We start from the raw sequence: 16,249 nt of genomic DNA on the forward strand, positions 1-16,249 counted from the left end.
TGTGAATGATTGGAAGGCACCCGAGGATTCGGTTAGCCATGGCTTGAGAAAGCAAAGGTGGGGAGGAGTGTCATCACTAAATAAAACTAAAATAAAATAGACACTCCTTCATGGTATGTGATTGTTGGAAGGCACCCGAGGATTCGGTTAGCCATGGTTTGTGAAAGCAAAGGTTGGAAGGAGTGTCACCCAAAAATGAAAACAACATGGGAGCCGCTATTCGAAAGTCTGTTTGGCAAGGGGGTTAGAGTGCCCACTACCATTCGTTGACAACAACAAACACCTCTCAAAACTTTACTTTTATGCTCTCTATATGATTTCAAAACTTAAAAATCTCTAGCACATGATTTAATCCCTGCTTCCCTCTGCGAAGGGCCTTTCTTTTACTTTTGTGTTGAGTCAGTTTACCTACATCCTTCCATCTTAGAAGCAAACACTTGTGTTAACTGTGCATTGATTCTTACATACTTGCTTATTTGCATTCATCATATTACTTTATGTTGACAATTATCCATGAGATATGCATGTTGAAAGTTGAAAGCAATCGCTGAAACTTATATCTTCCTTTGTGTTGCTTCGATGCCTTTACTTTGAATTTATTGCTTTATGAGTTAACTCTTATGCAAGACTTTTGATGCTTGTCTTGAAAGTACTATTCATGAAAAGTTTTGCTATATGTTATCTATTTGTTAGCAACTATAGATCATTGCCTTGAGTCACTTCATTCATCTCATATGCTTTACAATAGTATGATCAAGGTTATGTAAGTAGCATGTCACTACAGAAATTATTCTTTTTATCGTTTACCTACTCGAGGACGAGTAGGAACTAAGCTTGGGGATGCTGATACGTCTCCAACGTATCCATAATTTCTGATGTTCCATGCTTGTTTTATGACAATACTTACATGTTTTGCTCGCACTTTATAATGTTTTTATGCATTTTCCGGAACTAACCTATTAACAAGATGCCGAAGTGCCAGTTCCTGTTTTCTGCTGTTTTTGGTTCCAGAAAGGCTGTTCGGGCAATATTGTCGGAATTCGACGAAACAAAGACCCAAGATCTTATTTTTCTCGGAAGGCTCCAGAACACCGAAGGGGAGTCGGAGGAGGGACAGAGGGCCACCACACCATAAGGCGGCGCGGCCAGGCCTGGGCCCACGCCAGCCTATGGTGAGGAGCCCCCAGGCGCCCCCTTGCGCCGCCTCTTCGCCTATTTAACCCCTTTCGACCTAAAAACGCGATACCAATTGACGAAACTCCAGAAAGACTCCAGGGGCGCCGCCGCCATCGCGAAACTCCAATTCGGGGGACAGAAGTCTCTGTTCCGGCACCCTGCCGGGACGGGGAAGTGCCCCCGGAAGCCATCTCCATCGACGCCACCGCCTACATCATGCTCCGTGAGTAGTTCCCCCATGGACTACGGGTTCTAGCAGTAGCTAGTTGGTACTCTGTACCCCATATACTTCAATACAATGATCTCATGAGCTGCCTTACATGATTGAGATCCATCTGATGTAATCGGTGTTGTGTTTGTTGGGATCCGATGGATGATACATTATGATTAGTCTATCTATAAAGTTTGTGAAGTTATTGTTGCTGCAATCTTGTTATGCTTAATGCTTGTCACTAGGGCCCGAGTGGCATGATCTTAGATTTAAGCTCTATAATTATTGCTTAGATTGTATCTACAAGTTGTATGCACATGTCTATGTCCGGAACCAAAGGCCCCAAAGTGACAGAAATTGGGACAACTGGAGGGGAAGGCGTAGGTATGAGGATCACATGTTTTCACGGAGTGTTAATGCTTTGCTCCGGTACTCTATTAAAAGGAGTACCTTAATATCCAGTAGATTCCCTAGAGGCCCGGCTGCCACCGGCTGGTAGGACAAAAGATGTTGTGCAAGTTTCTCATTGCGAGCACGTACGACTATATATGGAAAACATGCCTACATGATTAATAATCTTGATGTTCTGTCTTAATGCTATTTCAATCCTATCAATTGCCCAACTGTAATTTGTTCACCCAACACTTGTCACTTGTTATTGGAGAGTTACCACTAGTGTAGATCGCTGGGAACCCCGGTCCATATCTCATCATCATATACTTGTTCTATATGTCATTGGAAGTAGTATCAACTATTTTCTGGTGCCATCGCCTCTGTGTTATTGCTACTGCTCTTTCTTGTATTCTTATTCTTGTTGCTCTCATATTACTGCTGCTTTCACATCACCCCTGTTACTAGTGCTTTTCCAGGTGCAGCTGAATTGACGACTCAGTTGTTAAGGCTTATAAGTATTCTTTACCTCCCCTTGCGTCGAATCAATAAATTGGGTTTTACTACCAGCGAAGACTATTGCGATCCCCTATACTTGTGGGTTATCATAGCTCCTCGTGGTTCGATACTGTTATTTCGAAACTAGCTACATTTGATATGTGTACTTGCAGCCATCATGGAAACACACCCATATATGTATTGCAATGTGATCCCGTCACAAAGTTCCGCATTGCAGTATGGTATAAGAGACGTTGTAACCTAATCATTAGGCCATGAGGACATATCTAATTATTGTCACCGGAGGATGTTTTGATGATATTAACCATCACATTGTTACAGGGTGGTCATAAAGTTATTGATGAGGTATTCCAATATGATGGGTTGAGGTGTATGTGTCAATAGCAGGATTTTTGCATCCGCGTGACGGATAGATACTCTAGGCCCATTCGGTGATATCGCATTGACGAAGCTTGCAAGCATGTGACTTGGTCATGAGATCATAGGAATGAGTTGAAAGTGTTTGTCACTAATGAGATCGAACTAGGTATAGAGGATACCTAAGATCAAGTCTCAGACAAAGTAGGTATCGTATGACAAAGGGAATATGATTCGACTTTGAGGTTCGAGCGATAAGTTAATTCATGGAAAGCAAAGGGGTCTACATGGTTGTCCAGAACCCCTATTGATCATTGATCGGAGAGATGTCTCGATCATGTCTGCGCATTCCCGAACCCGTAGAGTGCCACACTTAAGAGTATATGATGCTTACGGATTATCCGAGATTGTTGGAGTAATAACAGAAGAATACCAGAGTTGTTTCATACAGGTATCAGAATAAGTTCCAGGGTTTGTGAATTGTTCGGAAACTCAATATATGTATTTTAGTATTTAATTGGATGAATTAAATATTAAATAATAATAATAATATAAAAATATATAGGGAACCACCTCATGGGCCACCTGAAAAGGAAGCCCAAGAGAGGGGATCGGCCTCCCTAAACCCTACCATAGGAGGGCCAGCGGTGCATGGGGGGCAAGGTTCCCCCCGGCCACCTCCTCTCCCTCCCCATATATAAAGAGGACCCCTCCTCTCCATCTTACTCACCCCCTAGCCTCTCACTCCCTCCCTTCTCCCTCGCGTGTGTGTTCCCAAGTTTGAATATGCACGGGGTGAGATCTCTCCACCATATGCACGTCATCATGCTGATGGAATTTGGTCTAGATCATCTTCTTCCGCTGCTTTGCTGGACCGTTGCCCGGGGGACGTCTATACACCATACGTGTGTAGAGTTGCGGAGGCGTTCAAGATCGAGCGCTTCATCGTCTATACTTCTACTCGACCTTGAGGTCAGCGTTGACATCCACCTTCATCAACAATGTTCGGTCAGAACGTAACACTTTCGGTCTTTCAAAGTTATGAACACCGAATCTCCCTGTTACCTTAAATTTGCATAGAATAGATCTTGGCTATGTTATTCTATCGGTAGATTTTTTTTGTTTTCTGCTATGAATCCTTCAGTGGTATTAGAGCGATTTATGCGTAGACGTGTTGGTACGGTTAGAATACATATCAACATGTGGGCATTGATCTTCTATTTTCTACCCATCTTTCGTGCACTTGTTCGTATAGCGACATTGTTTGATGAAGCATAATGTGACGCGATGTTGGTTCGGCACTTGACATATGGCTCGTACCGCCTAGTGAGGTGTATGTCTCTCTTACTTTAGTTTATATGACATTTACAACAGAGGGCCCTGAACAAGAGATTAAAAGTGGCAACTAGCGGATCCATATTGTGGTTGTAAGATTGTAGGTATGAAATGGTTGTCTGTGGCAGGCCAAACAACCACGTAAAACTTGAAAAAGATAAAAGTAGAGGAGTCTAACTTTGTTTTGCAGTGGGCACAGGACATGATATGGCCATGGTAAGTTTTATGAACACACCGGAAAAGAGGCGTCGTGGACGTTGGCGTTGTACCGGAGTGCTCGATGGAGATCAAGACTCAACGACCATGTCATGTCACACATTTTAGTTTCATATGATGTTATTATTTATTTTTTCTTATGATGCATGTATTATATATTTGACGGTAACATTATAAGATGATCCCTCAACTAAAATACTAAAACTATGTTCTCCCTTAGTATGCAACACTAAGAAAGTTCTCCGTTATGAAGCAAATAGTGATGATCGTCTGCTAAACATATCGGTGTTCGCATACGGTGGGTGTAAGCCACATTGCACTGCCAAACACCAAGGTTGAATGACGAGCCTAGAGAGTGCATAGACATGGCCTCGGAAGACAATCGACCGAAAGGTTAAGCATGAGTCATCTGATTGATATGATTCATAATGTTGATATCTACCTTTGAAGCTATGCACGCCATCGACCGTGACGATCGGGGGTGGTGTATTGAATTAGGATCGTGTAATCACTAAACAAACTATGAGGGATGTTTGTTTAAGTGTGATTTCTTATTTTAAATTAAGTTAAAACATGAACTCAACATTATGAACATAGTCTTGATGTACGTTTGCGAATTATATTGTAGATGTGTCGCCCCACCTTCAACCTAGGGAAATTCCTTGAGAAAAAGAAATTGAAAACCAATGGGTCAAACTTCAACACCTGGTACCGCACCTTGGGGATTCTCCTCCCCCCCAGAAGATGAACTATATACTAGATGTTGCGTTAGGTGACAAGCCCGCTGACTCTGCCTATCAGGATGAGAGAAATGTGCACAACACGAAGGCGGATGAGTCCTCCTTTGTCCAGAGTGGCATGCTCTATGCCATGGAGGAAACACTATGAGAACATGAGACAATCACCGATCTCAAGGCTATTTGTGCACCGCAGGCCAGGGCCAAGAGGTATGAAGCTTCCGAACTATTGTTCTCCAGCAAGAAGGAAGAGCAGAATAGTGTGAGCGAGCACGTGGTCAAGATGTCTGGCTACGTTCAACGTCTAAACGCTCTGGAATGCAAGATTCCAAACGAACTGGTAATTGATAGGGTGCTGCAATCGTTGCCCCTAGCTACAAAGGATGTGTCCTGAACTACAACACACAGAGGATGACCAGATCGCTCTCTGAGTTGTTCGCTATGCACAAGACTGCTGAGTTAGAAATCAAGAAGGAGCACATTGTTCTGATGATCAACAAGACCGTTAGCAACAATAAGTCTGGCAAGAAGGGAAAAGAGAAAGTGAACGGATCGTAGCGAACAAGAGGGGGGGTGAATGGACGCTACACAAATTTTTAGCCTTTTTCAATTTGTAGTGCAACGGAAGGTAAAGGTGATAGCTTTAGTGGTGGATATGTTCCTAGTATGATCCTAGGCTAGTGCAACAAGCAACAGAACCAAGCATAATAACAAGGGTAAGGAGCAGGACAACCGGAGGGCGCGGAGACAAGGCGAGGTTTGTTTCCCGCAGTTCCTCCCACAAAAGGGAGTACGTCTGCGTTGAGGAGGTGCTAGCCTCACACAAGAGGCTAGGCGGCCACACCATGAAAGAATGCCTCACCTTCTTCCTAGAGAGAGCTCCACAAAGGGGCTCCCCCTTCTCCACTAAGGCACCGGTCGAGGCGGTGGTTCCTTCACAAGGTTGGGGCGAGCTCCACAACACTAGGAGGCTCCCAACACCCTATGGGGCTAGCAAAACTCCAAGCTAGCCTCCATAGGAGCACTTCCTCCAAGATCCCACCATAGGAACCCTAACTCCAAGATCCACAAAGGACTAGCACGAATTGGTGAAATCTCTCTTGGTAGAATTATAGATCGGGGCCTCCTCCACCACTCTTCAAAAATTGGGCAAGATTGGTTGGATGGTTGGGGAGATCCTCAAGGTTAGGCTCAGGAACAATGGAGGAGAGAGAGAGAGAACGGATAAAAACGAGCTGGGGAAGAAGGGGCCCTTTTATAGGGTCCCCCGATGCAACCGTTATGTGCAGTTTCCGCCTAAGCGGTACTACCGCTTTGGCAAGCGGTAGTACCGCTCTGGACTCGAAATCCCCACAGTTGCAGCCACATGGACATCACAGCGGTAGTGCCGCTTGCGGTACCAATGAGGTACCGTAATGGCCTCTGTGAGTCCCTGGACCACGAGCGGTACCTAAGCGGTACCACAATGGTGGTGTTGTAACTCGCGTTACGGTACCTAAGCGGTACCGAGGCGGTACTACCACTCTCAAGCGGTACTACCGCTCAAGGTACCGCAGAGGTACCGTAAGGCTCTCTGTGGGACTTTTCAGTGCAAACTTCCACAGCGGTACCGCGGAGCGGTACCAGTAGGGTAGCGGTACTACCGCTCCTGGTACCGGTAGTACCGATCAGGCAGAAACTGCTTTTTCCTCTTTTCCTCTCCAACCATGTTACCTCACGATACACACACAAAACTAGAAAACCTATAAGCTACGCTTCAGTCCTCGATCATGACATGTTCAGCGAGGGCACCGTGCACTTGCAAATCTATCAAAGACAATCTTTGCCCACGGTGAGATTCATTCAAGTGTTGTCATCAAACACACAAAACACGGGATATAGATCTTGCTCTTTCAGCAAGGACATGCGACCTAAGAGGAATGGCAAGCCTGTTGCCACAACTCCTAGGGTGCCCAAGCTTGGACCTAAGCCGGGCGTTCAATGCTTCTACTGCAAAGGGTATGGTCACTAGAAGTACAATTGCCCCAAGTACCTAGAAGATAAGAATGTTGGAAAGATCGGTGTGAAAGACAAAGGTATATTTGATATACATGTTATTGATGTTTACCTCACTAGTGCTAGGAGTAGCACATGGGCATTTGATATCGGTTCTGTCGCTCACATTTGTAACTCTCAGTAGAGCTTTCTAAATAAGCGGCGCTTGGCAAAGGATGAGGTGACGATGCGTGTTCGCAACGGCTACAAAGTTGATGTGGTGGTTGTCGGTACTCTTCGGCTTAGTCTACCTTCGGGATTAATTTTAATTTAAAAAAAATGTTATTTTGTACCTGCATTGAGTATGAACATTATAAGTGGATCTTGCTTGTTGCAAGATGGTTATTCATTCAAGTCTGAAATAATTGGTTATTCTATTTATATGAATGACGTGTTCTATGTTCATGCGCGGGAGCACAATGATTTATTCTTATTAAATATCGATTGTAATAATCCACACATTCATAACATTGATGCCAAAAGACGTAATCTTAGTGATGATAGTGACATGTATATGTGGCATAGTCGTCTCGGTCATATTGACATTAAACGCATGAAGAAGCTCCATTCAGATGGACTTTTGGAGTCACTAGATTTTGGATCTCTTCATAGATGTGAGCCATGCATTATGGGCAAAATGACCCGGACACCGTTCTCCGGAGTGATGGAACGGGTGGTGGACTTATTGGGAATCATACTTATCGATGTGTGTGGATTGATGAGAGCCTCAACACACAATATATATATTTACTTTATAACTTTCACTGATGATTTGAGTAAATATGGGTATATATATATATGTCAACACCCGGATTTTTAAGTCCGGATGCCTATTATGTCATACATCGCAATCCCAGGAATATTGTTGTTGCGAGGCATAATAGTTAAGTATCACAGTCATCATTCATTACAAACCATATTGTCTTACAATTGGAATCACATCATCCATATTACACGAATAGTTGATCTATTGATCAACGAACAAGCACAAGTTTATAGCGGAAGCGTAAGATACAAGGACTCTCTAGTCCACAGGCCAACGCTTGACGTCGGAAGACTCCTAGTTGTCGTAGGCGTCCTGCTGGTCATCTCCTTGTTCATCTTCATACTCTTGCCATTTGAATAGCCAGGGATAAAGCCGTGAGTACTTCAAGTACTCGCAAACTAATACTAGTGTAAGTGCTAGATATTTCTAGTAAGGTTTGCTAAGCTCTAGTTTATTTTCATAAAGCCAATTTTAGTTCACAAGTATTTGAGTAAAACCTTATTCAAGTGCTAACTAACTCAAGTGGGAACATTAGTGCCATTCCCACCATTCAAGTGGTGATTTCAATTCAATTCACCACTCCACAAGTCATTTCACCATTACTTTCAAAACTTTGACATCGGAAACTGTATGGCCTTTCCAACCGTCCGTATCCGTGGACACGGCTATTCGAATAGATTGACACTCTGCAGAGGTTGCACACTTGTGCCACAACATTTGATTTCATCCGTCAGGATTACCCCGAATCATCGTAACACAGTACGAGGATCATCAACCATAACCTTTCACTTACAAATCCTAGTATGAGTACCTCTCCCCATGAGCTTGGCCTCCCAGTGAAGACCAACTGTCAACCTGGGAACTGCACAGGGCTTGGCCGTACAATTCACCTTAATTCACATCATTATCAACAACGGAGGCAGCCTCGGCATAACCCCTATGACGTGTGTTCAAAGGGAACCCATACTAAGATACATAAACTTCCAGTTAAGCCCTACCCATAATCAGGTATTGTGGGGGTACTCAATATTGGAAAGGTATCGCATTCAAACCAATACATTTTTATCAAAAATCACCATCTTCTCTTGTTCACATTCACCTTCAAAAATTCATTTCAATGAAATGATTCATCATTCCAAGGTTTCAAAAATTCATTTCAAAGTCACATGTTCCCATCTAGAGTAGTCAAGTTTTAGTATTTAGCACTAGCACTAATCATGAGGGGTGCTAATATTGCTTGGCCAGCTTGAGACTAAATTAACTACTCTAGTACACTTCTTTTACTTTGACCAAAGTTAACTATAAAAGTAACTCTTGGAAATCAACAAGTAAAACTTGTATGGTAAAAACTTGGGGTAGGCTTATGGTAATAACAGGTAAGACTAATGGTGCCTTGCCCCAAAGGGGTCTTTGCACTTTGCAAGAATATTAGCTTGCCTTGGTAGTTCTCAAAGTTCTCCTCCTCCTCTTCTTGGTAGCAACCTTCTTCCTCCGGGTATTCTCCGGTGCTAGCGTCTAAATTTAAATACGAGTATAATCACTCCCTAATTCAATGGCTATTCCAAACATCACACATATTCACACAAACTATTCTAAGCACACAATTAATCTAATTAGGGGCATTGGTGGTGTTGCTTGAGGAGAAATAATTTCCTCTTAGTTAATATGTAAATGATAGTTTCCATAGGATTCTTGAGATAAAATTTCCTCTCATTGAAATCTTCTTAAGATTTAATTTATCAAATAATCATACATGAATTTATATTGACCTAAGTCAACATTCATTATCATCACTTGAGAAAATGATTTAAATGAGGTAGACCACCTCATATCATTTAATAATTCTACAAATGATTTAAATCTCCAAATATTTCATATAAGAGTGTTTGACCAGGGGTTCAAACATCACATGAATTCATTTGGGACAAGATTTAAATGAAGTAAAATACTTCATATGGTTTGCATAATAGTTTTGGACAATATCACTTAAATAAACTAGTCATATTGTCCATTAATTAAACTATGGCATGATCATGCAAAGTGACCACACCATTTTCTTGCAGCAACAATTTGTGTAAGTAAAATGTGAGTTATTGGAGTTGGAATTAACTTAATATCTATTTTGGTTGATTTTTAATAATTATTTGAATATGGAAAAGTCCCTGCCTTCTTCTTTTTATCATTTTATTTCTACAACAGAACTTGAGGTGGGACCAGTGGCATATTGTAGAACTTTTTACTAGCTTTCCAACAATATCAAATTAGTTAAATTTGGCCAAGCCAAACAGATTCTATGAATTTTCAAAGTGGGGTTCAGTATTGAATTTGAATTGAATTAATTAAACTGGATTTGAATTACTGGGCTGGCGGGAAAAGGAACTGGGCCGAAACCAATTCAAAACAGAGAAAACGGCCCAGCAACGCATCTCGTGCGAGTGGGCCGCCTGACAGAGTGGGGGCCACTCGTCAGCGACTCATAAAAGCCGAATCGGTATGAGTTACTGTGGGACGTTGGATTAAAACCAGATCGGACGACGCAGGGCCATCGTCTTCTCCGACGAGAACCCGACGCTCTGGCGGCGAGCCTAGGGGGTCGGAGAGCTAACCGTAGGTCTGGCGAGCGGCGGCGGTGGTCGAGGCGAGGTTGTTGATGAAGGGGAAGCAGATGGTAGCAGTGGCGTCGCTCGAGGAGGCTCCAGTCGACGACGATTGCACCAGAGCTTCCGCGGGTTCGATCGCTCGATTGAGCTTGCTCCGGCAATGATTGGGTGAGTGGAGTGGCGGTGGAGAGTCAGAGATGGGAGGAGAGGAAGATGTGGTGCTCAGATTGCTTCGGGGAACTCGGTATTTATAGAGGGTTTGGGTGCTGCGGGGCAGTGGCAATGGTCGACACGTTCACGGTGATTCCGGCGAGCGGTTGGGCTAGGCGAGTGTGCAGCGACGTTCTCCTCGTCCAGGCGAAGCTAGAGGTGGCGACAGCATGGTCGGGCGGCGTCTGTGGCGCTCGCATTTCTTCCGTGTCTGCGGGCGGCGTTCGCGGGATCTGCTTCATCGTCTCCGGCGGCGGCGGTCCTGGGGTTGGTCGTGAGCATGTCTGGCGCGGCTGAGGTGTCACGGCGATGCTCGACGAGGCGCTGGAGGGGCCAGGGGCTGCGTGTACTGGCGGGGTGGCGCGTGGCCAGGGCGTGTCTGCGGCGTGTCCACGCGCGACGCGAGCGGCATCACTGCGCGTTCTGGGCGCGCGTTCTCCGGCGTTGGTCGTCGTCGAGTTGGACCGTGGCATGGCTAGGGAGATGTAGAGGAGTGCGGTGGCGAGGTGTGGCACCAGGGCCAGTTCTGGCGAGGAAGGGAGAGAGGGGAGGCTCGTCGGGGTGGCGCCATGGCCGGCATGGTGTGTGCATGCATGCTATGCATGCACCACTAGGGTTACTGTGGGGCATTGAGTGAGAGAGGGGACAAGGGGACCAGATAGGTTAGTTTAGGGCAGGTTAGGGTTGTGTAGAACACTATTTGGAATAGTGTGTAATAGTTCCATATTTGTAATTTGTAAATTTTGTCCAAATTTGAATGAGTTCAAATGGTTGCACAATTTGAAAAGTATGTGTTTGGTTTAGTTGTAAATGACCAGAGAAGATGAGAGGTGGTGGTGGAATTGTCCAATTCAAAGAAATGCAAAAATGGCTAAGTGTGAGATTGTTCCACTTAATAAAAAGTTGCAACTTTACATGAGCATAGCATCTGATCCAAAGTGAATTTGGCATGGTGATCTTTACAAAAAGTGTTCACCTTGATGTTCTCTTGGATGAGGTGCAAAGAGTTGACAAAGTTTAGTTTGAAAATTTTGAATGGCAAGGGCTCAATGTAGTGATCAGACTAAAAATGGCAGATTTGACCATTATCATATGTGATCCAAATTTGAGTTTGAAATTCATTTGATTTGTGTTTCTTTGATTCCAAAAGTTGTAATAAGTGTTTAGTAACATTATTCAACTAATGGTGAAGACCAAAATGGTCTAGGGTGAAGATTTATAAAAATGGCATAAACCATATGTGAGGGTTTTAGGGTTTTTCTTTTATTTGATTTCTTTCTCTTTTTGATTTATTTGGTTTGTGATCTTCACTTGATCACATTAGGGTTTTAGAGTTTAGCACATACACATAATAACAATCATCATGGTATATCACTCAAATGCACAAGTCCTATGCATGGCACTATATGCAATTTAAAAGTTTTTGTTGGTTTGAAATTTTACTCTCTGGAATTCTTCTAACTTTCTTTTTATTGAAATTTGGGATGTTACAATATATCTACTTGATGAAACAAAAGTCTGAAACTTTTGAGGAATTCAAGGAATTTCAGAGTGAGGTGGAAAACCAACTTAATAAGAAAACAAGTATCTTTGATCCGATCGAGGCGGTAAGTATTTGAGGTATGAGTTTGGTGCACATCTTAAGACATGTGGCATTGTACTACAAGTCACGCCAACCGGGACAACACATCGAAATGGTGTGTCAGAACGGCGTAACCGCACTCTATTGGATAGCGTTCAGTCTATGATGTCTCTTACCGACTTATCAATATCACTTTGGGGGCACGCCCTAGAAGCAACGCATTCATTTTAAATAGAGCGCCATCCAAATCCGTAGAGACAACAACGTTCGAGTGATGGCATAGCAAGAACCTTAAGTTGTCTTTCCTGAAGGTTTGGGGATGTGAGGCTTATGTTAAGAAACTACAGCCTAACAAACTCGAACCTAAGGCGGAGAAATGCATCTTTGTAGGGTATCCAAAGGAAACTATTGGGTACACCTTCTACAACAAAATCGAGGGCAAATTGTTTGTCGCTAAGAACAATACCTTTGAAGAAGGAGTTTCTCGTAAAAGGTGTTAGTGGGAGGAAAGTAGAGCTTGGCGAGTTTGTCGCTCCCACTCTCTAAACCTCGAATGGCGCAACAGAAGATGTTCTGGAACCTTCCATCTCAGTGGGAGCGGAGGCAAATGATGATAATCAAGATGATAATGAGCAAAATGATGATGAAGATCATGACATTCATGTCGGGGCATTTACTCAACCTCGCAAGTTAACAAGAGTACCTAATTCTCCCGAATGGTACATAAACATCACTAAGATAGTGATGTTGGTTGAACATGATGAATTCAAGGAGTTCACTACAAAGCAATGGGTTTTCGACAATTCAAGGAGTTGACTATGATGAAACCTTCTGTTCTGTAGCGATGCTTAAGTATATAAGGATTTTGCTGGCAGTTGCTGCATATTTTGATTACGAGATATGGACGATGGATGTCAAGATGGAGTTCCTTAATGGCAACATTGAGGAAGAGTTGCATATGGTACAACCCGAAGGTTTTATCATTCCTAAGAATGCTATAAAGGTATGAAAGCTTCAACGTTCAATCTATGGATTGAAGCAAGCACCTCGGAGCTGGAATCTTTACTTTGATGAGGTGATCAAAGAATTTGAATTTGTCCAAAATATGTAAGAGTCCTGCATTTACAAGAAAGTGAGTGGGAGCTCATAGGCATTAGTACTATATGTGGATGACATATTGCTGATTAGGAATGATGTGAATCATTTAAAGAGTGTGAAGGATTATTTAAATAGCAAATTTTCTATGAAAGATATGGGTGAAGCTGCTTACATATTAGGAATTAAGATCTATAGAGATAGATCGAAACACTTATTAGCATTGAGCCAGAGTACATACATAGAAAAGATTCTGAAGAGGTTCACAATGGATCAATCCAAAAAGGGATTCTTACCTATGATAAAAGGTACGAAACTGATGTAACTCAGAATCCAGCAACGGATGATCATAGAAACAGGATGTCTGACGTCCTCTATGGTTCAGCCATAGGATCTATCCTGTATGCTTCAACAAATCTTTCATTTTGGGGCTATGCGGAGTCAGGTGGCACAACTCTTGGAATCCTCCGAGGGGAGTACTTCATGTCCAGAGTGAAAACCTGCGATGGTTGGTCACGGCAACGACACACATGTGTCGTCTCCTTGTTAAAATTGTCATCTTTCGCTGATGTTTCATCCTTGATTCGTTGGACCAATTATGTAGGAGGAAAATTCTATGCCCTTCCATTCACAGGTTGGATCCGACGATGCGAGTCGCTCTCCCTTCTGAAAGGCGGAATCATGGAATAATAGTTGACTTAGTCGTAGGTGGTTTTCCATCTTGTTGTAGCTCTTCAATTGGTGCCTACTTCATGTGGTTCCAAGTTAATTGTTTGACCACATTGACTTGCATTAATATTCTCTTTAATACAGTTACTATATATTATGGTTTTGTTCATCTTAGGATGGAGAAACCAGAAGGCTTAACGTTTATTTTCGGTGGAAAATGTAAGTATCTACGATGCTGGCCACATTTGAGACTCGTGCAGTGATCGATCGGGTGCCCAAAGAGGTAATAATTCTGTGCATCTCTACTCGCTTTTGCGAGTAAAGCAGGCCATGATTGCTCCCGGAATCTCTCTATCGCGGCAACTAAAGGTTTTCGATGAAACATTCGCTTGTGGCTGCGCGAATTCGCTGTCGCCTCCGTGCTCCCTCGCTGCAGTAATAGAACGATCAATCGAATACATCGATCACTCCGCTTTGCATATGCCGTAAAGCACGAGCAAGCAAGGCATCTATTTATGGATAGATAGTGGCGACTGGAATTGCACGCAGCAACAGTCTAACGATTAGGAATAATTAAATCCCTTAGTCTCAAAAACAGGAGTTCAGTGAGAAGACATGAGTGAAAAAAGTTGATCCACAACACAAGTGAAGCGAAACTAGAATTTTCTATTTTCTCTTCTCGAACTATATATTTTTACTGAAAAAGGGAAATCGGATATTTGTCATCAGCCACACCCAAACACACACGTTTATCTCTCTTTTCTCAGCGGCTGTTGTTACAGCTCTTCCACATGACTAACCCTCGAGTTATCGAGAGTTTTCCTTTAGGAGAAAAAAAGAAAAGGAAAAAAAGGAAAAATCCTTGGGGCGAGTGATTGTTGGCTGATCAATCTCATCCATATTTGCTCCAATACTTCTGTTTTCAATTTTGTTTCTAGGCGTGACTGCTTAACCTGATCAAAGGGAAAGAGAAAACTGAATTAGATGAGACCATATATGTACAGCACTAGATGACCAGCTTGTCACTGTCATGTGTAAATGTAGCATGTAGATTGGGTTGAATTGGCAGAATGAGCTTACCGTAGTATGATTTAGGCGCATTGCAGCGGAAGCACTCGGTTCTGTTGGCGTAGTTTTGCACGTTGCAGTCCACTCTGTTAAGAAACGTCGTCAGCACCCAGTACAATACGTATCATTTGTTATTAGATAAGTAACCTTGCAACATTGCCATGTATTTCTTTTTTGCCGAAAGAAAAAACATCGATAAATTCCATTCGAGGCATTTTTTAGAATGTGCACTGCGAAGAAATGTTGAGCTGACACGTCAAGAAATTCCATTTGGCAGCTCCATCAGGATTCGATTTGTTTGGGAAGAAAAATGGCTAGAATTTCTTGCAAGAGTTTGGATCCTAATTTAGGAATCGTGCAAAGCAGAGGGTTGTTTGTGCAGTTCATTAAAGTGTTAATTAGCCATTAGTTAACTCCACTAAGCTGATGGCGGCTGCATGCATCATGCATGCATGTATGCAGCTGCATTCCTGATCGAGAAAGCTTAATCTATCTCGGTAGGATCGATTAGTTTAGGGGAATACTAGCTAGTTAGAGACGAACCTTGGACATATCCAGTCGCCCGACTTCCATCCTGCCTGGCCGGCGGCGTTGAACCCCCAGTTCTGGGCGACGGCGGCGGAGTCGGTCTTGGCGGCGCCGCACTTGAAGCAGTTTCCGCGGCTGGCGTAGTTGTTGACACCGCAGCAGCCGCAGTACCAGTCGCCGGGCTTCACCTCCCAGCTGCCGCCCATGGCCGCGTAGTCCGCCCGCTCCGTGCCCAGCTTCGCCTCGCCGCACCGCTGGCAAGCGTCACGCTTGCAGAAGTTGAGGTACTGGCACGACCTGCAGCTCCAGTCACCCGGCTTCCTGCTCATCATCACCTTCTCCATCGCTATATACTGATCAGAAATGAAGAATTCTTAAATATATCTAGCTGTTAATCTACTGTGTCTAGTTAGCTCTCTACTAGCAATCACGAGATCGATGTAGGAGAAGGTGATCAAGATGATGAGCGGAAGCAGGGGTGAGCTTAGCTCTAATAGCTTAGCTTGTGTTGTGTTGGACGGCTGCCTGGGTTGGTTTGGAGATGGGAGGTGGCGCAGGCTTTTATATAGGGTTTGGTGCAGCACAGACAGCACTGCGAGGAGAGGATGGCCAGTTAGTTGGGGCCCAAGTAAAGCCGGAAGGAAAGGATGCATCATGCATGCATTGTTCCTTCCTTCTTGCTGCTGCATACTGGCTGAGTGTGCTCCCTCTAGCTGTCTGCCTGGCTCATCATGCATCGCCCCTTTTCTCAGTTCT

At 43.6% G+C, this 16,249-nt stretch overlaps 1 protein-coding gene across 1 annotated transcript; it reads right to left on the reverse strand.

The window, feature by feature from the left end:
* Positions 1–14,543: 14,543 nt before the first annotated feature.
* Positions 14,544–16,037, reverse strand: LOC127318324 (uncharacterized). The gene is made up of 3 exons (XM_051348793.2): positions 15,509–16,037; positions 14,978–15,051; positions 14,544–14,850 (listed from the first exon to the last, which is right to left on the reverse strand). The coding sequence occupies exons 1-3, from the start codon at positions 15,835–15,837 to the stop codon at positions 14,846–14,848; spliced, it is 408 nt and encodes a 135-aa protein (XP_051204753.1). The 5' UTR covers positions 15,838–16,037; the 3' UTR covers positions 14,544–14,845.
* Positions 16,038–16,249: the final 212 nt, after the last annotated feature.

The sequence above is a fragment of the Lolium perenne genome, chromosome 3 (assembly GCF_019359855.2).
Source record: "Lolium perenne isolate Kyuss_39 chromosome 3, Kyuss_2.0, whole genome shotgun sequence".
Taxonomy (NCBI): Eukaryota; Viridiplantae; Streptophyta; class Magnoliopsida; order Poales; family Poaceae; genus Lolium; species Lolium perenne.

Excerpts from the sequence above, each read along its gene's own strand:
- LOC127318324 (XM_051348793.2), bottom strand. The coding sequence starts at position 15,837 with ATGGAGAAGGTGATGATGAGCAGGAAGCCGGGTGACTGGAGCTGCAGG. Across the intron at positions 15,052-15,508 it reads GGCGACTGGATATGTCCAAG|AGTGGACTGCAACGTGCAAA; the intron begins GTTCGTCTCTAA and ends GTTTCTTAACAG.